This window comes from Colletotrichum abscissum (assembly GCF_030869225.1).
Source record: "Colletotrichum abscissum strain IMI 504890 chromosome Unknown Scaffold_37.1, whole genome shotgun sequence".
Classification (NCBI taxonomy): domain Eukaryota; kingdom Fungi; phylum Ascomycota; class Sordariomycetes; order Glomerellales; family Glomerellaceae; genus Colletotrichum; species Colletotrichum abscissum.
The window spans coordinates 167,413-194,959 of record NW_026850287.1 but is presented as its reverse complement, the minus strand read 5'-3'; the positions used below and the strand labels follow the sequence as shown (position 1 = coordinate 194,959).

The 27,547-nt window shown below is 53.4% G+C and overlaps 10 protein-coding genes across 10 annotated transcripts; 4 read left to right on the top strand and 6 right to left on the bottom strand.

Annotated features, from left to right (window-relative positions):
* Positions 1–405: 405 nt before the first annotated feature.
* Positions 406–1,782, top strand: CABS01_12358 (uncharacterized protein; the record flags this gene model as incomplete). Its single annotated transcript, XM_060545712.1, has 2 exons — positions 406–833; positions 906–1,782. The coding sequence occupies 2 exons, from the start codon at positions 406–408 to the stop codon at positions 1,780–1,782; spliced, it is 1,305 nt and encodes a 434-aa protein (XP_060396569.1).
* A 1,224-nt stretch (positions 1,783–3,006) lies between these two features.
* Positions 3,007–5,737, bottom strand: CABS01_12357 (choline/Carnitine O-acyltransferase; the record flags this gene model as incomplete). Its single annotated transcript, XM_060545711.1, has 3 exons — positions 3,007–3,155; positions 3,224–5,263; positions 5,317–5,737. The coding sequence occupies 3 exons, from the start codon at positions 5,735–5,737 to the stop codon at positions 3,007–3,009; spliced, it is 2,610 nt and encodes an 869-aa protein (XP_060396568.1).
* A 4,919-nt stretch (positions 5,738–10,656) lies between these two features.
* On the bottom strand, positions 10,657–12,024 carry CABS01_12356 (uncharacterized protein; the record flags this gene model as incomplete). Its single annotated transcript, XM_060545710.1, has 5 exons — positions 10,657–10,854; positions 10,942–11,041; positions 11,103–11,185; positions 11,284–11,575; positions 11,657–12,024. 5 exons carry the CDS (start codon positions 12,022–12,024, stop codon positions 10,657–10,659), a joined length of 1,041 nt encoding a protein of 346 aa, XP_060396567.1.
* A 251-nt stretch (positions 12,025–12,275) lies between these two features.
* On the bottom strand, positions 12,276–12,526 carry CABS01_12355 (uncharacterized protein; the record flags this gene model as incomplete). The annotated part of the gene is made up of 2 exons (XM_060545709.1): positions 12,276–12,342; positions 12,438–12,526. 2 exons carry the CDS (start codon positions 12,524–12,526, stop codon positions 12,276–12,278), a joined length of 156 nt encoding a protein of 51 aa, XP_060396566.1.
* A 557-nt stretch (positions 12,527–13,083) lies between these two features.
* On the top strand, positions 13,084–13,585 carry CABS01_12354 (uncharacterized protein; the record flags this gene model as incomplete). The annotated part of the gene is made up of 2 exons (XM_060545708.1): positions 13,084–13,328; positions 13,399–13,585. 2 exons carry the CDS (start codon positions 13,084–13,086, stop codon positions 13,583–13,585), a joined length of 432 nt encoding a protein of 143 aa, XP_060396565.1.
* Positions 13,586–13,697: 112 nt separating this feature from the next.
* On the bottom strand, positions 13,698–13,925 carry CABS01_12353 (uncharacterized protein; the record flags this gene model as incomplete). The annotated part of the gene is made up of 1 exon (XM_060545707.1): positions 13,698–13,925. The coding sequence occupies one exon, from the start codon at positions 13,923–13,925 to the stop codon at positions 13,698–13,700; it is 228 nt and encodes a 75-aa protein (XP_060396564.1).
* Positions 13,926–16,139: 2,214 nt separating this feature from the next.
* CABS01_12352 (major facilitator superfamily transporter) lies at positions 16,140–18,410 on the top strand (the record flags this gene model as incomplete). The annotated part of the gene is made up of 7 exons (XM_060545706.1): positions 16,140–16,451; positions 16,510–16,546; positions 16,608–16,955; positions 17,013–17,588; positions 17,646–17,837; positions 17,900–18,165; positions 18,231–18,410. 7 exons carry the CDS (start codon positions 16,140–16,142, stop codon positions 18,408–18,410), a joined length of 1,911 nt encoding a protein of 636 aa, XP_060396563.1.
* A 755-nt stretch (positions 18,411–19,165) lies between these two features.
* On the top strand, positions 19,166–20,299 carry CABS01_12351 (uncharacterized protein; the record flags this gene model as incomplete). Its single annotated transcript, XM_060545705.1, has 1 exon — positions 19,166–20,299. One exon carries the CDS (start codon positions 19,166–19,168, stop codon positions 20,297–20,299), a length of 1,134 nt encoding a protein of 377 aa, XP_060396562.1.
* A 275-nt stretch (positions 20,300–20,574) lies between these two features.
* On the bottom strand, positions 20,575–21,629 carry CABS01_12350 (uncharacterized protein; the record flags this gene model as incomplete). The annotated part of the gene is made up of 2 exons (XM_060545704.1): positions 20,575–21,191; positions 21,272–21,629. The coding sequence occupies 2 exons, from the start codon at positions 21,627–21,629 to the stop codon at positions 20,575–20,577; spliced, it is 975 nt and encodes a 324-aa protein (XP_060396561.1).
* A 524-nt stretch (positions 21,630–22,153) lies between these two features.
* Positions 22,154–25,663, bottom strand: CABS01_12349 (DNA-directed RNA polymerase III subunit RPC2; the record flags this gene model as incomplete). Its single annotated transcript, XM_060545703.1, has 2 exons — positions 22,154–25,373; positions 25,428–25,663. 2 exons carry the CDS (start codon positions 25,661–25,663, stop codon positions 22,154–22,156), a joined length of 3,456 nt encoding a protein of 1,151 aa, XP_060396560.1.
* Positions 25,664–27,547: the final 1,884 nt, after the last annotated feature.

Below are 27,547 nucleotides of genomic sequence, written 5' to 3'. Positions count from 1 at the left end.
CTGCAATTGGTCTGGTTAGACCCCAGATGCCTGACTAGCCCATCCTCCCAGAAAACTAAGCTCTCTAGCTAGTCTAGGGCTGAGCAATTCGCGGATCTGCTGTTGAAGTCAATCCGAGCATGAACCGGTCCCGGGCGGTGCTTACACCTCATGGCTCACTATCAAGACAACTCGTACCTTGGGTCAGTGCCCCGAGAGCGCCCTTTGTGGAACAACAACGATGGAAACAGATACGGGAATACAAAGAGGGCTAGGTTTATAACCAAGACATTTAGCCCATCCGCTCCACGAGCGGTGTTCCCCTTCTCTTCTGTCTTGTTTGGTCTCCCTCGAGTCAACTTGACGCACAATACTGTAGATCGAGTCCTCGCCAGTCTCATTAAACCTGTTCAAAGTTCAATCAACATGGTGAACAAATCCAAGTCCCTCGCTGGTTTGGCGGCTCTCTCAAGCCTTGCCAATGCCAAGATCTACGAACTCCCCCAGGCTACCACTTCATTCAACTTTCCTCTCGACCAATTCAGCCCTCAGCCGACCAAGGCCCCCGCTTACGCTGACTTGAGGAAAAGGCAATCATCAGCAACAACCACAGTCCTCGTTGCGCCAGATAACACTTGTGGCTACATCTCTGGGCGTGCCGGCGCGGCATACACATGCGGGACCGCCGCCAGCTGCATCTTCTTCACATCGGTGAACAGAAATACCCCCGGCCGAGTTGCCTGTTGTGACGCCAGTGATTGTGGTGCCCGGCGAACATGCTACGATTCTAAACAGGTCTCGTCGTCTAGTCTCTGTGATGGTGGCTGTCTTGTTGATCGCTTCACCTTGAAATGGTATGTATGATCTCGAATATTGTTCTTTCTCCAGACGTGATGAGTACTCTAAAAGACTGATATCGTGTTCAGTACCAACACTGCTCGACCATACTGCAACACCATCTCCTTCGCAGACGGTATCTTTGACTACTGGTGTAATACGGCAGATATCTCGACCCCGCAAGCCGCGACGACCACTTACGCCGGCGGACCGGCGCGCAACTGGACACCGCTCGCCCTGACAGACGACACCACATCCAGCAGTGTCATCCGGCCAGCCAGCTCCGGAGTCATCACAGGCACCGCCAGTGGTTCCGTGTCCGCGCCCTCTATAACTACCTCTCCTGACAACGACAATAATGGCGGGATCAACAACAATAACAACAGCAAGTCCTCGACCCCCGTCGGTGCCATCGTCGGAGGCGTCATCGGCGGCATCGCCGTCATCGCACTCATCGGCTTTGGAATCTTCTTTATTCTCCGCAAAAAGAAGAAGACGCAGCAGCAACCCGGACCCGGTTCGCACGGCCAACCTCCCATGATGAACCAGCAGCAACAGCATCAGCCACCACCAATGGGCTACGCTCCGGCGCCCCAAGGCTCGCCGGCACCGTACGCCGCCCAAACACAAACGCACTCCTTCTACGAGCCAAAGTACGATGGCCAGGGCGGATATCCGCAGCAACACTACGGCAGCACGCCCCCTCCCCCTCCTCAACAGGGCGGCGGCTACCAGCAACCCTACTACAGCGGTAACATGGCGGTCCCCGATCGCGCGGACACGACGAGCCCCAGTGCCATGTCTCAGGGAACGCACAGTAATCGCCTCAGCACGCGGCCCGTCAGCCCGAATCACCCACAAGGCGGCTTCCCGCAGTTTGGCGGTGGTGGGCAGCCACAGCCGACAATTCACGAGGCGCCTGCGAGTGGCGATGGGCACAAGGGGCAGATGCACGAGCTTGCCTAGTTGCGTTTGTGAGGCGGTGGAAGCTATTGTCAATCTTGATCGTCGTTGTTACGACATGAGGCTTTTGTGTTTCTGTGTATAAATTTGTGCATCTTATTTGGGAAAGTTTATTCGTCGTGGAAGCGGTGAGTTGATTAGCTACACAGACTGTAGCGACCACCCGACCGCCCGTCCAGGGTGAACTTGGTGTATTGGGGTTGTACCAGACTCGGGCTTTATGATTTATATCCTAATGAAGGTTGCTATCTTGCAAAGAGATGTGTATGAGCCTCTTGGTTTTGACGGGGACTGACGGGCCTTTGAGAGGTTGATTCGCCCTTCGTCTTTAATGATATCTGAGCATGGTTCTGAGATCAATCGAGAAAAACTGATCCTTTGACACTTCCGGATTGGAGTAACGTTACAGAGTGAATCAAAAAGTTCCAACACGTGTAAAGATCGTACTCGACACGCAGCAGGCACAGCAGTTTCGTGCAACGTTTATAGACTAGGATGCCAAGGAGGGCATTAAGTGTCAACAACAAAACAGAACTCCGGTCAACGAATAAGTATTACTTTACTAACAAAGACTACCTCCATTATTACCCCTACTCTCGTCCTTATGTCAACCGCCTATATTACCATCGCTTTCCCCTTCCTTATGACAACTACCTCTGTTGCTACCTCTGCACTACGTCTCCTTAAGGTATATTCTGTAGGGGATACATGCTGGATGAACAAGATTACTCCTCGAAAGTAAACTGGATCCAGACTCACAAGAAAATGTCTTCCTTTGAGCAAACGCAAATACATCACAGGCATGTTCCCCAGAGGCGGTATCCGCGCCTTTGCAAGGTGATCAACCCAAGACTGGCTCGCTGATCTATAATGCCTCGAGTACAGCCGGCTGCTAAAGAAGGCAGATGGACGGTGTAGAAGTAGCGAAATGTCACGAGGTCACTCGATTGCGTGAGAAATAGTCTTGGGACTTGGAAACACAATCTAAGTAGATTTCTTCCCTCCTTCGCGCGCTGTGTATCCAAAGGGGTAAACTTCTTCCTCGATACCCTATTTACACGCTTCAATATACGAGCATCGAGCTTCGTACTGGCCAAAAAGACCTTGCTCTGCTGACGTGTATACCAACACAGATCAGCTCACACACGCAGCAAACACCACAGCATTTCTCCGTGATGCGGCGCAGTCACGGTCCCACGATGCTTCTACCCGTCCATCCAGGCAACGCTAATAGTCAATCAGCCGCAGCTTCTTCCCAATCTCCCTCCGGCGCGCCTGTACTGCCGCACGCTCAGAGGGTTTCGTCTCTCCGGGGTCCATGTTCTCTCCGCGAGCCTTGAGTGCTTGGAGAAGCATGCCTGCGTCAAAAAAGCCGTCTATACACATGTGGTGTCAGCAAAAGCTATTTGAAATGGAATTTGAACGAAATCAAAGAGCAACTTACATCCTCCAAGCTCATCATCCTCACTAAGCGTAACACTCTCCTCCGTAGGCGACTGCGTGCCCGTCGAAGACCTCGCGACAGAGGTCTTGATGGCGTCGTGCGCGGTAATAAGCCGGCCGCGCGACTTGATCCCCTTCGGCGGCTTCGGCCTCGCCTGGAGATCGAGCTCGCGCGCGCGCGTCTGCTTGGCGGCGCCCATGCCCGCACCGCCGGTGCCGCGGCGGGACGTGATGCGGAGGATCCGTCGCACCTCGAGGAGGTAGCTCTCAAGCGTATCGACGAAGCGTTTTGTCTGGCGGTGCTTACTCGACACGCAGATGGAGATGCTCTCGTCCTTGATGATGTAGCCAATGCCGAAGCCGTCACCCGACGTGGGGCCGAAGCCGAACTGGCGCAGGGAGGGGTTGCCGCAATTTGATGTCGACATGATTGTGTTGTTAAGCTTGTCCCAGCCCGAGTCGGCGAAGATTTGTGGCATCGAGGCCTGGTTGTTGCCGTTGCGCGAGTTGGTGCTGTCGCCGCGGGCGCGGCCAGTAGAAGAGGACTGCAGCTCGGCGCCGTTGAGGGAGAGCACCGAATCCCGGCCGGGGCTCCCGACGGCGGACTCGCTGACGTCCTGCTCCGAGAGGGCGTCGATGGGGCTCGAGTAGCCGTTGGAGCTGCCGGAGACCTCATCGTCCATGGAGCGCTGCCAGGTGCAGAAGAGGGCGTAGAGGTGGCGGTCGCAGCCCTCTGCCTTGGCGCACTCGCGCGTGCTGTTGACGTGTCGCTGGCACGCCTTCCTCAGGGCCTCGACCTTGTGCTCGGCTGGGTTGTCAGCCCAAAACGTCTGGACAAAATTGACTGACTCGTCCGAGACGCTGCGGATGGCCTCGGTGCGGCCATGGAGGAAGATCTTGGTCATGGCGGGTTCGTAGGTACACTCGACACGGCCGTAGAGCCCGTAGTAGGCGGCCTGGAAGGCCATCTGCACAAAGGCGTCGGGGGAGAAGCCCATCGAGGTCATGAAATTCTTGCCGTAGTGCTTAAAGTCGAGCGTCTTGAACTCATTTTGCTCAATGAGGTCGGCGAGACGGGTCTCTGCAAAACGAACGGCGACGCTGAGCTCCGGGTTCATGTCCCACTCGAGCTTGTGCGGCGTTGTGTTGACCTCGCCGAAGCTGTCCGGATCGCGCTTCGCCGGGTCCGGGCTGGTGGAGGCCCAGAGGGTCGGTGCTTGGCCGTTGATGGTCCGGGCGAAGCGGAGGATGGTGTCCGTGTACACATCGCTGGCGAATCGCAGCACCGTGTGACCGTCGACACCTGTGTGCTCAAAGTTGATTCCGGCGCTACCGTTCTTGCATACAATAATTTGCAGCTTGTCGTACCATCTGTTGGTACAGGTTCCGATTTGCACACCCTTCTCGACCAAGCTGGTGCCGCATAGCATATTACCACAAAGAGCGTCAGCGTCAACCGGCTCGGTGTAGTCGAGACACAGAACGAAAAGGGCCGAATCGACAATGCCCAAGCAGTCGGCGTTGTTTGAACCTTCTTCCCGTGTCAGGACATCTCTCAGTCCTGACCAGATCTTCCGGTTTTCCGTGCTGAGAACGCCAAGGGCCCCCTTGGCCGCATCCTGAATCGGCGTTTGGGCAGCATCGTCGATGATGGTCTGCAGGTTGATGGACACATCTTTCTCGCTCATGATGAGATCATTGTTGTCGTCCAAAACGTCGAACCAGTAGAATTGGCCGTGGCACATGACAATGATGTGCTTTGACTCTGGGTCCTGCTCGATCTGGCATCCATTTTCCGTGGGTACACGTGCTGTTCCGAAGAGCCTAGAGTATTGGTACATGCAAAGAGGCTGGCCTTTAACCGTGTCTGGAGGCAACTCTTCCTTGCGAACTGCTCTCACGAACTCCAGGGCCGACACCACGAGCGATGCCGCTCGGGTCACTTGGTTGTTTCTTGCAGGAGTGGGATCATCTTCCAGCAGGAAAAACGGGTTGAGATTAAGGACAACCGGGTTATCAAAGTTTAGGTATGAATCATACCCTTATAAGTGGGTTGTCAGTCAAGATTGAGCCAACGGGTGCAGATGGGCTTACAAAATTGTTCAATATAACTCGTCTTGTCCTGTGCGTACGTCTTCAGCTTTTCCTGCAAAGCCGGGCCATCGTGCTTCAGGAAGTCCTGTAGCGCCTGCTTGGTCTCCGAATGTTCTCGCGCAGACTGTAACGGCTTGAGGGCAGTGAGATACTTTTGCGCGGTAGCTTCCAATTCGGGGATAGGCAAATGCTTGAGCTTTTCCTGGGCAGCGAATGTGACACCGCCCTCGACGGACTTGTCTGTGTATACTGCCATAGAGCGAGTGGCTTCTGTACTCTGCTTCGGTTTTGACGGTTCGACTTGTTTCCAAAGATCTGAGGTGTCTGGGATGGAACGTGGAACCGAGGAAGGAGGAATGGCCTTTTCGAGAGTCTCACCGAGTGGCCTAGGTCGCGAAAAGATTCTGACTTGAGTGGGCATGGTTGTTAGCGGAAGGTAGGTCCTTTCTTTATGCGTAGAGAGGCGAGACGTTGGTGCTGATGTTCAATCCGCGCAGCGCCGTGCGGTAGAAGTAGTGGCAGTCTTGGAAGCAAAAAGGTGGCATTACACCAGACAATGCTACAACATCTGGACGACTGAGAATAGTGTAATAGATAGGGAGGGAGGGAAGAGAGAAAAGAGGAGACAGCTCGGCTACAGGAAGGGGAATGGACTAGGGATATATCGACGGGCCTAAGGAAGTTCGGAAGAGAGAGGGAGAGGCTGACAAAGTGAAGTCAGGGTGGTAGGCACTAGCATACTGAGAAAGAGGCACATCTGTAAGGCGGATGAGATAGGTACGAAGTACAGACGAGATGGGATCGAGTGGAACCCCCCACAAAGACGACTAGGATGGGGCTGGCATGCAGATACCAGTTCACTCTGGGGTCCCGGGGTCTCATCTCGAGGGAACAGGACGTCCTTTCACATGTGGAACAGAGGTCTTGAGGCATCGTACCGCAAGGCCGGAAGCAAGCGCTTGATTGGGCTGGCGGAAGACAGGAAACGGGGAGGGGACTGGCACTTCGGGAAATCCGCGCTGGCTGGGTCAGGCCCTGGGAGGCAGAGGGGAGCTTGGCTTGTGAAACTCGCTCCGCAGGCCCGATGCGAAATGATAATATGGGTGCGGCCAGTTTCGTAATCTGCCGAGACTTTATGGATAAAAGACAAAGCAAGACAGGGGAAAGAAAAGCAATGTCACCTACCGGCGCAGTCGAACCAGCTGTTTGCGGCCGCTGGTGATCTTTTTAGATGAAGATGTTGAACGTAGTTGGAGTAGAGAAGGATTTGTGGGCGAGATTGACGATTTGTCAAGTTGAAGTTGACTTCTGTACAATAGCTTAGTTAGAGATGGCTGGCTCTTTGGCCAAGACATGCTGCCTGGTCGTCCTCGGTGAAGGCATCCGTCAGATGGACCTGTCTAGCACGAGGACAAGCAGAGACACAGAGGCACAGGTCGGTATGGGCACCTGTCACTCACCTCGTTACACTTCAAACAATCGGATTGTCAATAGTATCCACAGGCTACTACTGTAAGGGGCTGGGTTGACCACGAGAAGTGAAGAGGAGTCAAGGCAGGATGACGGGGATGCAGGAAATAGAATTCGAGGACTAGTTCCGGGATGCGACTCGACGTTACTGGGAGTGAGCGGGTTGTCGGCTACGATGAAGGCGGCGGCGCGGAAGGAGGGAAAGAAGAGAGTGTGAGCGTGCGCGTGTGCGGGTGCGTAAGAGGATGACCGGGTGAGTGAGAGAGAGAGTGAGTGAGTGATGAGTGAGTTAGTGAAGGGTGTGTGATGCAATGAAGGCGATGGGCGCTTCTGGAAATCCGACGTCAGGCCCCACAGGCAGGTGCAGGCGCAGGTCGCAGATGATTTGCCTTGTAATACTCTTGGAGTCTTGGTATCCGTAGACTTGGGGTTGGGGAAAAGTGCTTGGCTGAGCCGGTTCAGGCTGCGAACCCCACGGGGTCGTGGACGTGGCGTTGGTGATTGTGAGTGAGCCTTTCGGGCGAAGGGGAATACCGCAACAACGTGGCAATGGACGGCTCTGGTTGGACGGACGAATCAAGCACCGGTTTGTCATGCGCTTAATGCGACCTTGGTGTATGTATGTACTCCGTACAGGAAGACCAGGCCAGCCCACAAGGGTTGGGAGTGTGTGTGGGTTGTGAGTTGCGACACACCTCCAATGCGCTTGGCGGCTGACTGATTCGGTGCGAAGGTTGTGCTGGCGCGGGTTTTGCTCGTGAAAGACGCCGGGGAGACACGGAGGCTAGGGTAGATGAAGAAGTTGGATGGGTGGATGGATGAGTGGGTTGTCGAAGACTGATAACCCAGCCGCTTTGGAGTAGACTTCTTCAACAAACCCGAGCAGCTGTATAAATGCCGGTATTCAGGTTGATCATCGACGTTGCGCCGGTTCAAGGTTGAGAAGCACGAGAGATAGCCTCAGTCGCATTCCACGAGTGGAGGTCGAAGAGAAGAACTGGAGCCGAAGAGGGTGAGAGAAAAGAGGGGAAGCCGGGAATTGTGGGTAACAAATCGTCCACTTCAGTTCCCCCCGCGGGATGACCTAGAGTTATTAATTGGAGAAAGCGCCAGGGTCCAGCGAGGAAGATGTACGAATACTCCGTACCAAGGTACTTGCTTCGTCTCCTCCTCCTTCCCTTGGGCGACGACAATAAGATGCAGGAATGGCCACAGAGGTAGAAAGACTGGATGGAGCCTGTATTCGTACCTTGCTGCGTCTGAAACCTGTAACCTTGCTGGATCGTGGATGCGGGTTGAGTCCAGTTACTGTGTACTAACTGACATGTGCCCAGTTGCGAGCCAAGCAACTATAGCGGCGATCAGGACCAGCGGAAAGTCTGTCAGGCTCGGGACCTTGGGGGTCGCTTTGCGGCGGTTGGGGTCCGGTTGGTTTGTTTGGCGTGCGGGGGTTTTCTTTTCGTCTTGTTTTCTTCCGTCGCCGAGTTGCCAGTCCTTTTGGGTAGTGGCCCGCTGCTTGAGAGTCGGGAAGCAACAAGAAGCAAATCTGGTCTTCCAGTGGTCGTTCGTAAAGCCGAGAATAGATTTTGGCGCTTCTTCAAGAGTCCGGGTTGAGTTGGGCAAGTTCAATGATGATGCTCGACTTTGGTTCATGCTATATCTGCTCCGGGAACGAGGAACAACCCCTCACGGTCATGTTGGAGAATAGTCGCTCAGGTGACACTAGCAATGACGATGCTGCTTGTCACTGAAGCACGGCTAGTCGCTGGTCTGTCTACTAGATATGACCTCCGAGTTGATGCCGGCAGACTCCATTTAAATCATCATCCTGTTTAACGGCATCAGTGATTGACGCGTTGCCAGGCTCATGTTTGTCCAGTGCGCAGCTTCCAGCACCCCTCTCCTTCACGAAACTCTTCCACCTTCCCGAGGACACCTATCAATTAGTTAGACACAACTCGTCAAAAGTCCAAGATGCATCGGACGAAGAAAATAGAGCAGCCTGGCGTCGGTCGGGGAAACGCAAGTGGCTAACAAATCAACGGCCTGGACCGAACCACCCGAACGCCGCCGGCCGACCCAACCCAGCCAAAGAATGGAACCAAACCAGTCCACTTTGTGGTTGACCTCTGGATTGCCGATGGTAAATCAAATCTCCTCCCCTCGCCTGTCTGCTGTTCGGATCAAAGGACGTTGAAAGACGTGGGACGCTGGCGGGGGTGCTTGGGTTTCCCAAATTGGACCAGCACCCATCTGGCAGGACCGCAGGACCGCAAGCAGCCGCCCCACTGTGAGGTAAGTACCAAGGTACCTTGGTGATCGCTCCACAGTGGGTGACAAAATAGGAAGTCAACAAGATTATAACGCCTACTTACCTGCTTATTATGCCTAATGTTCTTGTTCTTGTTCTCGTTCTTTTTATTCTTTTTATTATTTCTGCTATTAGTCTTGACTTTTGTATATTCAGTAGAGAATATTCTTCAAAGGATGAGTAGGAAGAGGGATAGAAGAGGCAGAAATAATAGGCAACGAGCTAGGGAGGGTACCGATAGAGCGGCAAGCGATTTTGTCGCCCACTTGCCGCCTGTCCGGGTCACCTGCAGCTTGCGCCCGAAGTGCCCTGGGGAACCTGCCGCCGCCGCCAGCTGACACGCAAAGGAACATCATTTGCCTCTCGTCTGGTTGGTCCGGTCAACCTGCCCTTCCATGATGAAGACAGGACCTTATCGAGAAAACTCCGGGGCTGCGGAACCCTTCGCCTGTGGGGGGAGCTGCCATGGGGTCGGGTGCTGGTGACACAGCATCCGGTGCTTCTTTTTCCCCGCCATCTGCATCTGGCATTCAGCTCTGCGCCAAGTTGCCTGATGTCTGATGACAGCTCTCATCCACATCCACTTTCGTACCTACTGTGAAGCCGAATGACTGGGATCTTTGGTATGTATTTGGAATATGATGCCGACGTCTCTAATTCTGCAATATGAAACAACGCAGATAGACAACGCGGTGCTGTTGTCGCCTCAATTGTAGGGCCAACCTACGATTGCTCGTTTGGCCACATGCTGGGCGACTTTCGGCGGTCTCTCTGTATATGCGTTTCACGACACCGAGTTGCCGGCCTTTCGGCTCCGGAACAGAACCGGCCCCACTTCAACTTACATGACATGACGGTTCGGGACTTCGGCAACGACGCAACGAGTAAGTCTCTCACTCAAGGAATAGGATCCATTTCTCATTTTGATTGCCGATCCTCCCTATATTTGTACCGCTCTTGCTTCTTATAAGCACAATCTCATTTGCTATGTAATTTCCATTCCCCAGCTTGCACCCGGAACAGCACCGATGAATGAGAGACAAGCAATGAGGTTGGTCTCCTTCGAATGCCCTCTATTATCAGGCGGTGTCACGTTTCTCGATGTATTTGTGGCTCGCAAATTTCGATTTTACTCACAAATGCCGTCTACGTGATACAGTCTCTCAACTCATAGCAAATATCCAAGTCTATTCAGCAGTCATCAATCAGGCGCCTCTGTCAGATTGGAAATCATACACGAGGTAGATTATTATGTCAACTATATCTAAGTGTTGGAATCCTAAATACTGAACTGAAAACCAGCCTCCATTTCCACCGCATATTCCCGATACTACGGTGTCTCTCCCATATGTACCATAAGCATATACAAAACCCCAAGTCCGTCATGAGGCTCAATTCGTAACCCACGCTCTGCCTGAATCTCATATTAAGGGAGCGCATAACAGGCTACCGGAGACTCAAAAGTATCTCGCTCACGGTCAGCGCAGACTCCCGAGGACAGAGCAACTATCACACCACCGCCACCACCCCAGCTGTATCGGTTTGGTATTACCCAAAATTTAGTAGTTGTTAGGGCAGCGAATCATCTGGTTGGAAGCGGTAGGACGGCCACCGCATCCGTGGTAGGCCATGGAGTAGCACAGTCCGTGGGCGCTGGCACCGCCGGCGTCCTTGTCGGTGTGGACGGCGTGGACCTCGTAAGGGGTGACGGTGGGGGCCTGGCAGGCTCTCTTGGAGTTGGCATCGATGTACTGGGTCTGTTTTTTTGGTTCTTTTGTCAGAAACAGCTCTCTCTCTCTCTCTCTCTCTCTCTCGCTATAGATACCAAAGGGAATTTTACTTACGACGATGACGCCCTTGTCGACGCTGAAGTGAGGTCTCTCCCAGAGGAAGCAGACGTTGAAGGCGCCGCAGGTGCCAGAGTAGCTGATACCGGTGGTGACACTGTTGGAAGTGTGTTAGTAACAGGTTCAGAATCTAGGGGAGATTTGTGGGTGCAACTGACCTGTCGGGAGATTTGCTGATGCTGAGGCCAAAAGTGCTCAGGAAGGTAGAGACGGCCTTGGTCCAAGTGTTCTTACCGCCGAACTAGAATCCTTGGGTTAATTTCACAAGCTTTCGATATAATGGCAGAAACCCCTTGTGGGTACAAGGCCTCTCTTTCGGAGGGGAGGGGAAGAACTTACTCCGGGAATACCAATGGAGCCTCCAAGGGTGACGGCGGAGGTGTGAGTGACGGAGACAGTCTTGCTGATAGAGCCGACACCACACTGGGGGTCCGAGACGTAGTGGTAGTATCCGTAGACGTTGTTGTTGAACGACTGTCTCACACCGCGGTGAACGTAGTTGGTGCAGCTGCTGGAGCATCGCAGCCTGTCGTCGTAGAAGCACATATCGGGGAAGGCTCTCTTGCTGACATGGCTGGCGGGTACGTGGACTTCCGAGTCGGGGTTGCTGGCGAGAGAAACCATGGATGCTCTATGGTTGCAAGTGTTAGTGGGAAACAACTCCAACCATCGTATGATGCCCTATGATGAGCAGTAGAAGGGGATCACGCACTGGTAAGCCTTGACTTCCTCATCCGTGGGGATGAAGTTGCCCTTGGAGTCAAAGTACTCGGGGAGGCTCATGTAGTGCGCCTTGAACTGATCCGTGGTGAGGGCAGAGATGTTGAAGTCCTGGTAGGTCAACTGCTTGCCGTCGATCTCGACCTGCTTGTCCATCATGGGGAGTCCCTCGTAGAGGGCCGAGTCGGGCGTCCACTTGTTGTAGTCGAACGCCTCTTCGGGCTTGTAGGTCGGCAGGTCGGCCGCATCCCTCTCGAGCAGGGATGACATGCCCTCCAGGGACGAGGACGACTCCAGGCGGGAGACCACACCAGCTTGGACCTGGCCGAGGGCCATTGCCACAGAGAGTAAACGAAGCATGTTTAGAAGCTTAAACAGATTTTCTGATTAGGTGAAAAAGAAGGTGTGGCTTGGAAGGATTGAGCTTGGTCTGTGTGAGGAGACTTGGAAAGAAGAATGCGGAGAGAGCGAACCGGAGTGAGCGATGCTTGGCAGAAAAGCTTGTCGTTAAGCATGAAGCTCTGTCGTTTATTATATCTTTTTTCACGAAGCTTCAATTCCCCTCTCCATCATCGTGGACCCTCCTCACCCCCTCAACCTCCTCAACCTCCCTATCCATCCCACTTCGCCCGCACTTTCGCTCTCGGAACTTGCCTGCCGTCGAAACATGAGTCTGTACTGGAGTCCAGATAACAAAGATTAACGAATGCCCTCACATGGGTTGCTCTGACTCGGAATTGAGTTTGGATTTTCGCTGCTAGTACGCTGCGCACCTGACCGTGTTGAAATGAGAAAAAGTGAGGATCGCGCGAGCACATACCAACTTGAATGGTTGAACCAGCGGTCTATTTCCCGCAAGCATGTTTAGAGTTTCTAGAAGCTCAGACAGAAGCTCTGACAAGTTCGTATAATTACGATGTTGGTCCAAACACTGACTCGCACCGATATTAACTTATCATGCTAGCTTGAGCTTCTAGACTAGAAAGCCATCAAACTTCACCAGGGTTCTGGCACGTGTATTCCGATCTGCCCTTCTTCTTGCACCATATGGCTTTGATTCTGCTCAATGTTGCTGACCGTTGCTCGGGTTTGCTCGAGTCAGACTGTCGAAAGACTAGTTGAGTTTCAACGAGAAATAATATCAGCACGTAAAGTGCACCAATATCGAACAAAGACTAGACTAAGTCATGGAGATTATGTGAGATAATGACATTTCCCGAGATATGGTGCCTCGAAGCCGTTGCCCAATCGCTGTATCGTTATTTTCGAACCGGAGGCCGAGAATACTGAAATATATACCACAGGTCCGGATCTCGCCAAGACAACCCCCAGTGTCACACCATCACCTCTATTTCAATCACATATTCTTTTGACCTACACTCTTTAGTCAACAACTACCTTCTCTCACGAATCTCAAAAATGGTTTCCCTGTCGCTTCTCGCACCTTCCAAGGTCGCCTCTGCGCTGGTTCTCGTCCTCGGACTGGCTGACATGTGCAATGCGGCGGTCCAGTGCGACATCATCACCAGCGTGAACTGCGGCAAGGCCAAGCACCACTTGGGCCACAAGCTACCTACCAGCGTCGGCTCGACATACTACGTGGACGGCTTCCACGGTGGTGTCATGAACGCAAAGTTCCAGTCCATGGTCAACTCCGTCCCGGGGTGAGTCTCTCTCTCCATCATCTCAGGTGGAGGTGATTGGTGGTGTTTGCTTTGCTAACTAGTGAGCCAGCAACTCTGAATTTGTCGACCTGACGTACAACTTCAACCTTGGCAACTACGACAGGGCGTACTGGGTCCTTCTTCCCACGTCCTTTGGTGGTGCCAACGAGTGCTTCGCGGTCTACAAGAACTGCGATGTCACAATCAGGTTCTGGGACAAGAAGGACCCCCTTCCCAACTGGTACACCCTGGCATAGATCCAGAGGGTGGTTGGCCTAAGTCTGTTACTTTTAATCCATTGCCGTCGTCATTCATATGCGCACGAAAGAGGCGGTCGCAATGGAAGTGGGCTCGCCTGGTTTTGTCGATCTAGGTGAATTTGGGGTGGGGAGGAGGCTCACGTAGGGCTGTCAAAGCAGATGACTCATACTGCGATATAAATAATAATACCACAATGTGCATAATAAGTTGAAAGAGTCGAGTTCCCGCAGCATGAAGCAAGAGTGAAGAGACTGTGATGTTTGGCGACCCAAATGACCCAAGCCAGGAGGCCACTAGATGGAAACTGAGAAGACGTACAACAATCATGTCATTCATCCCACCGTCACGCGTACGTAATAACAATCTTCCTAATGGGCTCTGGTCTGTGGAGTTTGCTTTAAGGTATTAGCAAATAGATTCAGTTTGATCACTAATTGTCCGTTATTGAACCCCAAAGGAAGGCAGAAAAGACATATCGCAAGGCGCATCAGATACACGGCGTCCCGGCATTCTGGGAAGTGAACAAATGTAAAAAAGCTTCGTGTGCGTGTTCAGTGGGCCTCGTCTTAGTTCTCGAGGGGGTTAAGCTTATGGCGAAGCAAAAGTAATCAGACTGACCAGGCTGACCACACCGACTCCAGACGAACTGCGCGTGGCAGTGGCATGGCATTGACTTTCTGATTCGTGCCCGCCTGCTGCCCCGTGCCTCGAGCCTCGTGCTTCGTGCCCGGTGCCGTCTCTGCCGCCGCCCGCCCCCGCCGGCGACTCGCGAGAAATAGGACGAAGGTTTTGCTACACTACTTGAAACGAAAGAAGAAGTTGACATGGATGGAAACTTTCGAGGAGACTGATTACGGGGTCCACTTGGCTGATGGTTTGGGGAGTCGCTCAATCAGCCGGAAATTAGGCACGAGGTTGAAGTTGCTCCACTACCCCGATAATCAGGTCGAGGTTGGCCGTTGCCTCAAAGTGTCAGCCGGCATGGGTCCGTGTTGCACCGACCGTAGGTATCAGTCAGTTCGTCCAATCTGAGGGAAACAAGTACGGAATGCGGATCGGCGTCAAGGATACTCCGTATGACGGGCTGACACTCAGCGCAACAAGCATTTGCCAATACGGCGCCATCCGGTCGCCAAGTAATAATTATTTGATGCCATCCAATGTGGCTTTCAGAAGCAGACTCGTGGTGAATGTTTTTGATGCATCCAACGAAGGTCTCAAAGAGGATATCCATTCGACACTTGGTAAAGTTTAGAGGTCTCCGTCGTGGCATTCTCGTGCCGACTTCCGAATGACTACGATGCGAGGCGCATAAGGCCTTTGGTGCTGACAGGCGCAGTCCGTTTAGGGTGTTTCTATCCCTTTTGGGAATTCGATTCGAGCGGCACGATGGTTAGGTATCCGACCGTGCGGATAAGTTGGTTATGGTCAATCCGTACTACGTGCCTAACGAGCGGGAATGACTGAGGATGACATCCTGCAGGTGTCTCATTGTTTTTTCTTCCCTCCCATGCATCATAAATGCGACTAGTCGCGATTTGGTTGAATCCACGAGCTGAGTGTGTGTGTCGTGGGGCTTGGATGAGTGGGAAGAAGTAGAAATTCGTAAAGGTGATCCAGAAAGATCCAAAGGATCGGAACCATCTCCACAACCCTCGCACTCGCCTAATTCTTGGCTTTCCCTCTTGTGGATACGTGCATGCTGGAAACACCTTATCGATTGGCCCGGTCGCATCGATAAGGTATAGGTAGGGCTGCCTTGGCCCGCCTTGGCAAGAGCTTGTCCTCTACTCCCGGCCTGCCACTGTCTGCCATCTTCCAACGACGCCCGGCAACCGCGAATGGTCTACCTTAAGGTACCTTGGTCTTCCAAGGTTCCTGATGGTCCCTTACTCCTTAGTCTCATGCGCGGACAACGGGAACGATGAGCCACACCCCATTCCATCAGTATGATCGCAAAAGCGCCAATCATCGACTACCATAGGTGCTTAGATACCTGATCATCGTCGTCGTCGTCGTCTTCTATGGGCTATGCATTTGGCGTCTACCTGCTTTCGTTCCCTGCAGGTGATGTGTGGGTCATGAAGCCCAAGTTTCGTCTATCTCTGTACTACTTTTGCTGCGGAAGAGAGAACATCTCGGCGAGTGTTTTGAGAAGATCCACGGGCTGCCTCCATCGCTGTCTGCATTCGCACTCGTCTAAACGGATTGAGGGTTCGTCTGACCCAGCCTCCACGGAAGCCCATTCCGGTCTGGTCATTCTGTATTCACCCCTGTCTCAGAGTGAACTACCCATGATGGATCTGGGTGTCAAGTAGACTGTCGCTGGCGAGAAGTTATAACACACCTCCGCCCCCCCCGATCAAGTTTATGTAGAGTCGATATTCAACCAAGCATTTTATTCCTACCCCTGACTCATCGACTTCGAATCTACCAGACACCATCATAACAACTACAAGAGTACATACTCAGACAAGCAGCATTAGACAACGACTCCTCCACCGAAAGAGACATCAACAACCCGTCTTACCCCTGAGAGGCAACTTCGACATGGTTTTCATCTACTTGGGGAAGAAGGCCTACCGGGCCATGAAGGGTTCGGGCAAAACGCAAACGACACCAGCCACAAAGTCAACAGCAACAGAAGGATCAACAAGCGAGAACATAACCTACCAGGACAAGAACAACCAAACCTCCTTAGAAAGAACTTCGAGTACACCGACTTGCGGTCACCAATTCGATCCGGCCTCTGGGCCCTGCCCAACATGCAAGTCTGAGCGCAAGGCCCAGCTCAAGTACAGAGTCAAGATCTTTGCTGGCCTAGTACTCCCCTTTGTAGTCCAAGCCTTGGACGTGACAATCGTAAGTCTGACCTCGTTAGAGCCGCGAAACATGTAACACAGCTGACAAGATCCAAAAGGTCGCCAGTGCCTTGCCTTGGATTGCAGCCGACTTCCGTAAGCCCCTGACTCCATATGCCCATCTTCACCACCCCTTACATGTCTAACAATCGCGCAGACGAGACTCGCCAACTCAACTGGATCATCGCAGCCTTCAACCTCACATCGGCCGCTTTCATCCCATTCTGGGGCCAGATCGCCGACATCTTTGGACGACACGTCTCGATACAGACCTGTTTGGTGCTGATGCTCATTGGCAGCGCGCTGTGTACCGGCGCCCCGACAGATGCCTTCCCCGTCCTCCTGCTCGGCCGCGGCTTCCAAGGCCTGGCGTGTGCTGGCCTCAATGTCCTCGTCCGCATCGTCATCGCCGACAAGGTGACCCTGCGCGAGAACGCCAAGAACTGGGCAATCTTCTCCTTCTTGGGAGGTGTGTTGGGATGGGGTCTGGGCCCTGTCCTGGGAGGTGAGCCACTCCAGACACTGTATTGTCGTTGAGGTATGAAGACTAACAGACGGCCAGGATACATCACGAGCGGTTCTTCTTGGCGATGGTGCTTCGGCATCAACCTGCCCATCGCCTTCGTCAGCATGTTCATCCTCTACTTCGTCCTACGTTCCGAACTCCTCGGGCCGCAACCCATTCCCCAGCTCGACGAGACGACCGAGACGGGCCGACGAACAACCTTCAAAAAGCGTCTGCAGACAATCGACATCGGAGGCCAGCTCCTCTTCCTCTTTGGCTTCGGTCTCCTGGTCCTCGGCTTGACGTGGGCCGGTGCCACATACTCGTGGACTAGCCCCGCCGTTCTTGTGACGCTCATCCTGGGCGTTGTGATCAGCATCCTGTTCATCGTCTGGGAGTACCACATGTCCCCAGGCAAGGCACTGGCCCGTCGCTTCCCGTGGCAAAAGGCCATGATTCCCTGGGAGTTGGTTCGTAACAGGGATATCGGCCTCTTGTTCTACACCTCTTTCGCGACGGGCATGGCCATGTACTCTGTACTGTACTTTTGCAACATCTACTTCACAATGGTGAAGCTTTGGTCGGCAGACCAGTCTGGCGTACAGCTGCTGTACTTTACTCCAGGCTTGGCAGGTAAGTTTTCCCAAATGGTGTATGACCAAACAAGTTGCTGACGGGTGAATCTTGCAGTTGGTGTCTACGCCTCGGCTTTCATGTGCAACGGCTGGCCGCGCAAGACGTTTCCGCCCATCTTTCTCGGATCGATCCTCGAAATGCTCGGCATCGGCTTGTTGGCGTGGGCACTTTGGACAGAACACAACCCAACCGTATACGGGATGATGGCTCTCACTGGTGTCGGAACCGGTCTTCGTATTATGCCCGGTAAGTGTTCCTCTCTTCATAATCCCTCTGATCATGAGAAGTGAGACTAATCCTCAGCCTAGTCCCTCTTCACGGTGTCGGCTACTTCCCCAAGAAGATCGCAGCCGTCATTTCTCTCATGGCAGTCGCCTACCCCTTTGGCGGAACGTTGGGCCTGACCATCATGACGACTGTCTTCAACAACGCTTCTGGCATCGGCGAGGACTCGCCCCTGAGAGACTTTGAGGCCCTCAGCCGTCTGCCGGCGGCCACGCAGCAACAGATTACCCACGACGCCAAGATGGGCGTCGTCTGGGCGTTTGTCGCCATCTGTCCTTTTATGGTCCTCGTAGGTCATGCCCCAATATTCGAGAAAGCTTTCTTTCATTATAAAGCTAATACAACGTCTTCCAGTGCACGATATCGGCTTCGCTTCTTGGCAATGTCTACATTAGTAAAGTCGAGGAGGGCAAGGATGAAAGGCAAAACGAAATCTACGAGGGCGTGTATTTGCTTAGCTATTTCCGCAAGGGAGGCAATGCCAGGAACCTCAGAAGGGAGCATTTGTCGGGCGGGGAGTCGACTTTGGAGTAGGTTGATAATGATTTGCATGGGCTGAACTATCAAACTGTTTATTGATTGTTTTTGATCATCTTCTATAGATTATGGGGAGTGGTTCTTTGATAAATTAGACTTGCAGCGTCATGATTAATTACTCCAATCTGTTTGTAGCAAGATTGAAATGAAGGTAAGATTGAGAAGGTTTATGAAATATACAACACAATGTTTGCCAAAGCATCAAAGCACTTCTGTTTTAGGGCCTCCCATCTACATCTCGCATCAATGAATTGACAGCACTTGACGTCGGACAGTGGCGAAGAGAAACAAGGAAAAGCCAACCATTCCTTTCATCGAGAACGAAAAACCTGCTGGCTTCGTCAAGTCTGGGTGCGGCGAATGTCAATCTGATTCGCTGCGCAACGCCGAGGCGAGGTGGCCAAGTTGGCCCGATTAGGAAAGTGGGCTGTGTGTTTTGTGGTGCGGTCGCGAAGCTCCGGCGGCCGGATCCTCTCCGCAACCTCACCTCACCTCATCACACTTCTAGCATCGTCTCTCACCGTCTTTATGAGAGAAGTGCGTTTCTTCGTATTCGGAACTGGACGCTCACTTTCATCAGGTAGATTGGCCGGAGGACTCATCCCCCTCACTCACAAGTCTCACTAGAGTGGGCCAAATCATCCCATCAAACTTGTTATCTCACATCCATCAAGCTGGCATTCATCAAGGCGTCGCATACACACATGAACCCGAATCTTTTCTCATCTCAATTCTCACCCTCACCACCAAAAATGGACATCGACCAACTTCCCACAACAGACGCAATATCCAGCCCGCCTCCGGCCTTACAGGACGAAGAAGCCCACCTCAAAGCACGCACCTCGGACTCCAAATTCTGGCTCGACTTCTCCCTCTTCGACGACGGCCTTGAAGCCCCACGCGCGGAGTCTCTCACGACCCTTTCGCACTTTCACCGCTTTCCGGACCTGCCGCCGGAGATCCGCCTCAAGATATGGTCTTACCTCATCGCCCCCCGCGTCGTGACGGCCTGCTGCTTCGAGCGCGATGCTAGGCTGCCTGCCCGGCGTGAGGCGTTTGCGAAACGTTCTCTCGCCGCACCCTGTTTCCCCTCCTCCTCCGCATGTTCCGCCACAAATACAATGCTAGATTGTAGCCCAATAAGAGAAGAAACACCAGGAGGGGTGACAGGGGAGGGAACGACAGGAGGAGGAACAATAGGAGAGTGTACGACAGGAGGAACAATGGAAAGAGAAGCGCCAGGGACAGAGACCAAAGAAGAACAAGACAAACGGATCTTCAACCCAACATGCCCCCTCATCCTCCTCATCAGCCGCGAATCCCGCGCCCTCGGCCTAAAACACTACGAACTCGCCTTCGGCTGGCGCATCTCGGCCCTCCTGTCCGACACCCCCATCGCCCGGCCCCCGCGCGTCTGGTTCAACTTCGCCCTCGACGCCCTCTACCTCGTCGGCGAGCTCGAGGCCTACGACCAGTACGGCTTCAACAGCCCCATGGTGTATTTCCTGCGCAAGGAGGACACGAGGCGCGTGCGGCACGTCGCCTGCGCGTTTGAGGAGCTGCATTACCCCGAGCAGGAGTCGGATCAGATCTTTGGGTGCCTATGGCACGTTGTCGATCGGTTCGCGGGCGCGAAGCGGTTGATGGTTGCTGTCACGCCGAGGGACGAGGAGGGGATGAAGGGGTGTCTTATGTTGAGCCCGGACAATATCATGCAGAAGATTTGGAACGGGTGGATTCTGGGGACGACGGTGACGAGCTCTAGTCTGGCGGATACGCAGATTTTGATGGTGAGGGAGGGCGATCTGGCTGATGTTATGGCGTGTCATGCCGAAGAAGACGAGGAGAAGGGGGCCAAGAAATCGGCCGTGACGGTGTGCCCTTAGGAGGGGTCCACTGATGCCCACAGAAGTGAATGCTCTTTCTGCGTGGTACGGAAGTTTTTGGAGTTGAAAGGTGAGGGTTATCTTTGAGATTGATTATACAGCTGTTGTACATATGAATAGAGGGGAGGGTTGCTATGCCGCCCGCCTAAAGACCGGCCTAATGATGAAATTGGTATGTTCCCGAAACGCCGTTTCCGTTGCGCCATTCCGCCCGAATATCTACAACACCACGGCATTCTGTGAAGCGGCCTCCATGCAGTGATGAAAGACCAGACTCACTCCTTGCCCTTGTCGAAACCCTCAAACGCAGGGCTGGGATTGTCTCCCTGCCTCCGCATGCCGCCAAGCAGCCAATCCGTCAGCCCGACGACCTTGGCACCGACACCCTTCTCCCAGTCGCCACCCTCTTGCACCGTTTCGATCGTATGGCTCAATATTTTGCCCTCAGCATCAAACTGGAACACGAAGAGCCCCGTGAACGCTTTATCCCCGCCGTCTTCCACCTTCACGCCCCCTCCTTCCGACGCCCCAGCGCTAGAGGACGTAGATACCGACCCGCCGCCGATCCCTCCGCCATTCTTCTTGCCAGATGCGCACCACCTGACCACGAGCTGCTCCGGGACAGCACCAGGGTGTAACGGCGCAAAATGGAGGGGCTGCTTCGTCACCCGCTCTGAGATGATGGATAGGCGGACGTTCCCGACCAGCGGCAGGCGGTTCCAGGCGATGGGCGAGGTCCAGAGGGCAGCGGTGTAGGCGACGCGGCCGGAGACGGTCGGGAGGTGCGGGTGTGTTGTCGGGAAGAGGTGGAGCGAGATGTTTGGGGCGAGGATCTCTTGCGGGAGCGGAGATTGGAGGACCCGAGGTAGGTGGTCTTGGAGGATGCGAAGGGCTGTTTTAATTGGGATGCTGTTAGCCCTCTAGTTGCGCAACACGCCTCTGACTCGTTCACGTAGGTTGAGAAAGACCTACTTTTGCCCAACTTGGCATTGTTCTCATCGCCTGGCTTCTTGCCGGGGCCGCCGCCGGTGGTGGATAGGGTTGCGTTGGAAGGGTTGAAGTAGCGGTTCTGGGGCTCGACGGCCTTCGTTCTCGCACGCGCCAGGGCGGATGGCGGGGGAGGAATTATCGTCTTTGCCGTAGTTGTGGCAGTATTCGCAGCGGCCATGGCGGCGGCAGCTACTGTCGCGGCGGGAATCGTGCTCGCGGTGCTCGTTATGCTTGGGGTGGACGCATTTACGGCGGCGGCACTGGACCACAGTTGCGAAGTCAGCGGCGACGTCGTAGCGGCCCGCACGCCGGGCGATGTAGCTAGGCGCAAGGTGGCCATGGATACTGGAGAGCGGCAGTCATAAATTAAAAGAATATCGCGCGAGGAAGAGAGAGCTTTGTGCCGTTGGGCGTAGTAGGCAAGAGGAAAAGCACGCAAAGGCGACGGATACAACAGATGATGTCAGGAACAAGTACGCTGCGGAGGGAAGCGACGGATCAGAATTCGCAGGGGTGAAGCTCTAGCTTCAGAAATCCCATGGTTCAGGTACCTCAAGCTTAGGATGGCCGGGGGTACGGAGAGGGACCCGCACGCCCGGATGGTGCCCCACTTTGACATCGGTCCAGACGGGAGACAACGTCTAACTGCCAATGAGGATACATGGTACTTGGGAGGGGAAAGTATCTCAAGTATGAAGGTGCTCCAGGGAATTGACCATTCAATTGCTTGTGAACCCTCGATTGATATCTACGTTTCTCGTGTGCTATCTATGCTTTTTAGACCTTACGCCGTCCTTGTCAAAACTCCAATATCCCGGGCTATGCGTGATACACTTCAAGTACTATACACGTCGCGCCATCTCATCATCTCGGGTGAGGGAACTCGTCTGCGAGCTGCAGCCTCACGCCGACGTTCATACTGATGAGCTCCTGCACCAGAAGTTTGGCGGCGTAGGGCATCGTCATCTGTGTAACCTCCCTGGTGCTCTTGCACGTGTGGCAGTAACCCTTGTAACCGAACAAACCGCACTGCTGGCAAATATCAAGCTGCGTTCCGTCGGAACTAATCATGAGACGCTCAAGCAGTAGCTGGGATGCACCGTACGCAATCAAACAATCGCGCTCCATCTCACCCAGACGGAGACCACCATCTCTGGAACGACCTTCTGTGGGTTGGCGGGTAAGGATGGCTCTGGGACCACGAGAACGAGAGTGCATCTTATCTTGCACCATGTGCTTCAGGCGCTGGTAGTAGATGGGTCCGTTGAAGATGTAAGCTTCCAGAGGCTCTCCAGTGATACCCGAAGTGAAGTAGTCTTTGCCTTCCCAGGAGAAACCGTGATCGACCAGGGCAGCGCTCATCTGTTCCAGGGGGTGAGAGCGGAAAGCGTCGCCAAATCCGTAGTCTTTTCGTCCGTCCAGAACCGAAGCCTTGCCAGTCAAGCATTCAAGCAGCTTGCCAACAGTCATACGGGACGGGAAACCGTGAGGGTTCATGATGATATCGGGAACCAGGCCAGTGTCAGAGAATGGCAAATCCTCTTGGTCGACGATGATTCCAACAACACCCTTTTGTCCGTGACGGGACGAGAACTTGTCACCAAGCTCCGGTCTTCTTGTCTGTCGTGTCTGAACCTTGACCACCATCGTTTCTCTCTCCGTGTGGGACACCATCACCTTGTCGATGTATGCGGGGTCCGCAATTCTGTATGAGATGGAGGAATCTCTGAATTCGCTTGGTCCACGATCCATGCCGATACCTGTGGATCCAGTATCGAGAGGTGTTTCCTTCTTGATCATGACCTCGCCAGAATTGACCTTGTAGCCCACAATGGCGAGACCATCGTCGTCCAAGGCCTCGTGCTTGGTCGTCCTGCCGTTTTCGTCGTTGACCGGATCACCAATGCGTTCGCGTCGGCCGTTGGGGTACTTTTGCAGCTCGGCTGTGTACTTGCGGAATACTTGGCAGCGTCCGAAACCGCGATCACATGATGCCTTATTCAAGACTAACGCGTCCTCAATATCGTAGCCCGAGTACGACATGACAATAACTGTTGCGTTCTGACCAGCGGGGAGTTTATCGTAGTTGACAAGCTGAATTGTCTTTGAGATGACCATTGGTCTTTGCGGATAGACAAGGGTGTAAAGCAGGGTGTCGATACGGTTAAATTGGTTGTATGCGATAGCGCCAATAGCTTGTTTACCCATGGCGCATTGGTAGGTGTTTCGAGGAGATTGGTTGTGGTGAGGGAAGGGAATGAGACCAGCGACTGCGCCAAGAACAGTGAAAGGCTCGATTTCCATGTGTGTAGTAAGAGGGGTAACGTCTTTCTCGTAGAGAGCAACGAGAGTGTCGTTCTCTTCGTTGACGTCAAGATACTCGACAATACCATGAGTTAAAAAATCGTCGAACGTAGCCTTGCCCAGTTGCAAAAGTCTCAGGTGTTCCTCCTTGAGCTTGGGCTTTCCGTTCTTGACAATGATGTAAGGTCGGCAAATACGTCCTTCATCGGTGGCAATGTGGACTGCGTTGAAGTGATTGTTGATATGAATGCTGACGAAGGGAGAAATCCAGCCGCGCCTTCTCATCGTTCTGAACTTACCCGCAAATCGCTTCGGGTATCTGGTCAATGCGAATGGGGTTCCGTTTATGTGAATGACGTACGAAGTCTCGCGGTGCATTTCTCCGCCTGAGAAGTTCCGAATAGGTTCCACACCGGCATCCAGAGTGAAGACCCATCGCTTGACTGGCGCTTCCTCTACGTTGGTTGTGATGTGCGTCATGAGAGCCAAGTTCTTGACCAAACCACAGGCTTCACCTTCGGGTGTATCTGAGGTGCAAAGCATACCCCATTGTGAGGGTTGAAGAGCACGAGGACCGGAGACTTTACGGGTCTTTTCAAACTGCGAGCTGATTCGAGTCATCATACCGAGAGCGCTGATGTAGCTTAGACGACTGAGGACGTGGGTAACACCGGCTCGGTTCATGTTGAAACGCTTGACGGTCCAGTTTCCTGTCTGGATAGCTCGATTGATACCCTGACCAATCATGTTGGCGTGGTTGCTGATCATGTTAACGGCATCAAGAGGAACAGCTCTGTTGTCTTTCTTAAGAACCTTGTCGATGCTGCTCTTGACGTTGCCACAAAATTGCTTGAATAAATCTTCAAAAAGCAGGGAGAGAAGTTGTCCTGCTAACTCGAGTCGCTTGTTTCCGACGAAATCACGGTCGTCAACGAGACTTGGGTCGGCTTGCGCCATCAAGACACGTCGCGTCATGAAAGCCACATAGACAGCCTTGGGATAGAAGTCCAGGCCCTCAATGGGGACGTGGGCGATGATGAGGTTCGCCAAGGCGTCGAGAGCTTCTTCGACGTGGTTTCTTCGGACTTGCGCGGCGAAGGGGACCCTACTTTTGCCCATCTTTACTCTGGCGCCGATATACTCCAAGGCTTGCTGTTGCGTATAGACGCCAACCTTGGTTGCTTCCTCAAATTGAATGAGGAACTCGTCTTGATATTTTCCGTTGTCGCCGGCAACGAGTTGCATGATTTCGTAGTCTGACAGGCCCCCGAGCGCCTTCAGGATGATGACAATGGGGATGCCTTCCACCAAAATGTTGGCAGTGAGAAGAATCCGGTCCTTCTTGAGCGTCACATACGTCTTGGACTTGCGTTCGTGAGTCGAACTGGTAACTGATGCTGTGATGACGCTGTTTTTCTCGTCGGCTTCAACAATGACACGGTTCTTGCTCAGCTGTTCCTGAATGAGGATGACCTTCTCCGTGCCATTGATGATGAAGTAGCCACCGGGATCAAGAGGACACTCATTCATGCGCGACATCTCTGCGTTGTTGGCCCCACCAAGTCTGCAGATGGAACTCTTCAACATGACGGGAAGGCGTCCGAGGGGGACATTCTTCCGAACAATCTTGGACTTGTCGCGAATGTAGGCGATGTCGACCATGATGGGTGCAGCGTAGGTCATGTCGCGCAAACGACACTCCATTGGTGTAACCTCATTCTGAGCTCTGATATCGTTGAAGTCGACGCGACTGGGCCGCTCAACTCTGATATCAGTGAACCTGGCAGGGCGTTAGACAAGCTCATGCAAAATGGTGCAGGGAACGGTGGCTTACTCGAGCCAGAATGAACTATTCACATCGCTTCGAACAATGCGGTTGGCGCGGACAATTTCCTTGATCTCATTTTCGACAAAGAAATTGTACGAGTCAATGTGCTGCTTGACGAGACCCTTCACCTTGAGAAAGGCGGGTAAGAGCTGAAATTTATCCTCCTTGGTCGAGATAGGATCCGTCAGCTTCTTTCCGTTGTAAAAGGGCTCCAAAAGAGCCTCGAAGCCGTCGTCCTGCATGATGGTCACCGTGTTCCGCCTGTGACCATTATGTGTCGTTTGGTATTTGCGGCAACGCGGAGGGAGGGTCTACCGCAGATTTTTGAGATGCAGGCGGTCGAGTCACATCGCGAGTTTGAGGCAAGTGGTGGGCAACAGAAAAGTTTGGCCCCGCGGTGCCGGGTGCTGGCAGCAGCCCCACCTTTGCGCGACCGAGTGTCACTGGTAGTGGTAAGGTATGTAATTCAGAATCTTAGTAAGCATGGTGAACTTGGGACGGCGACGACCTGACCGGGCTGCGCGGGGCACACCTTGGTTGACCTCGGTGAGCCACGCCGAGATGTGTCAGCCCGCCTCACAGCAAAAATGCTCTGCCATGCGTTGTCCACCTTGCCCTGCCTTACCATATTGCTTACTGACTTACCTTGGAGTGCCTTAAGGTTAAGAGACTGACCACACAGTTCATCCCAACCTGCTGATGGACCTAGTTCCTGGACTAAGGTGATTGATGGTGCATCTTGGGTTCAGGCACCCACATGGCATGGTGAAAGGTGATTAGTTTGCAAAGCTTACGGACACACATCCTCATAAGGTGGAATACCAAGTGGCACGATGACTTTGAAGCAACTTATTGAACCAACGGCTAATCAGGTCGTGGTCTTTCCATCTGTGGGTTCGATCTCTGCTAGGCTCTGCGTTGACGGGTGACCAAACCCAGGGCTTTGGGCCCGCCTCGTACGTTGTGCAGCACCGTCAATGTCAGGGACCATTTACACGCATACTGCGTATCCGTACCTCACTCAACGACCCGTACGGATACTTAGGTTTTCAATGCTTGTGCCATGGTCAAAGAAAGTGGATAACAGAATGTGAGCAACTCAGTCAGCGCTTCAGTTTTGGCATCCCAATGAAGCAGCACCGCGCTTGGCTGGAGACACCCAGCCGCGACTGCCTCCAAAGTCCAAAGCCAAGTTGACCAGGGACTTCGGACACTTTCCTCAAGTGGTTGACGAGTGGGGGTTGTCGCCGTTCCAGGTCACCACTTTAGGCTGTGGGAACTTGGGAAGCCACGCCTGAGCAAGGGAGGAGAGAAAGCAGACAGGGCCTGCGGGTGCCTTGTCGTCTGCTGCAGCCCCGCCCTCGGCCATCTTTTCTCTCTACTTCATACTTTACCCCTCTTCGTAACAGACAAAAGCCTCTATTTCAACAGTCTGGGTCTACGGGAGTATGGGCCCTCCGGACACGACCGACTACGTAGCCCTTACACATCCAATCTCAGAAATATGCTGGAACTGCATTATTTCGATATCTTGCTCTGCAACAGCCGTGGTGTTCTGATGTTATCCAAAATGAGAAGCAGTTCACGACACCAGGGTTGCTTCTAGGGCCTCGGACAGCAAATCATTTCGCTGCTCCTATCCATAATCATTGTACGGTCTTGTTCTGTCGTCACACCTGCATGGGATCAGAATGCTCCCCGCAGGGTATCCCTTTGCACGACCCGCAGCTGGTGATGCGGCGGCGACGGCGGCGTCTGCATGTTGCGTTGGCAGAGGGTATACTGCACTTCGTACCTACTGTGGCAAGCCAAGTCGCATCCCATCAACTGCAACTGCCCCTCTTCGACTCCAGATATCGGACCCCGATCGGTTAGGTGGTGAAGCTGCCCCGCGATACAATGAAACGGATACCTACACCTAGCACACGTCCCTCCAGCTTTAGAGCTACAATGAACGCTACTTCCAAGGGCACAATAGTCGATCGAGAGAGAATCAAAAAGCTATCAGTGCTTCGTTTGCCGCTTCTTACAGTCTCCTGAAACCGTTCTCTGCGGCGTAGTCTAGGCTCTGCCACCGTTACTGTTGACCTGGAAACACACAAAGACGTCGAATCTGGGCGAAGTTT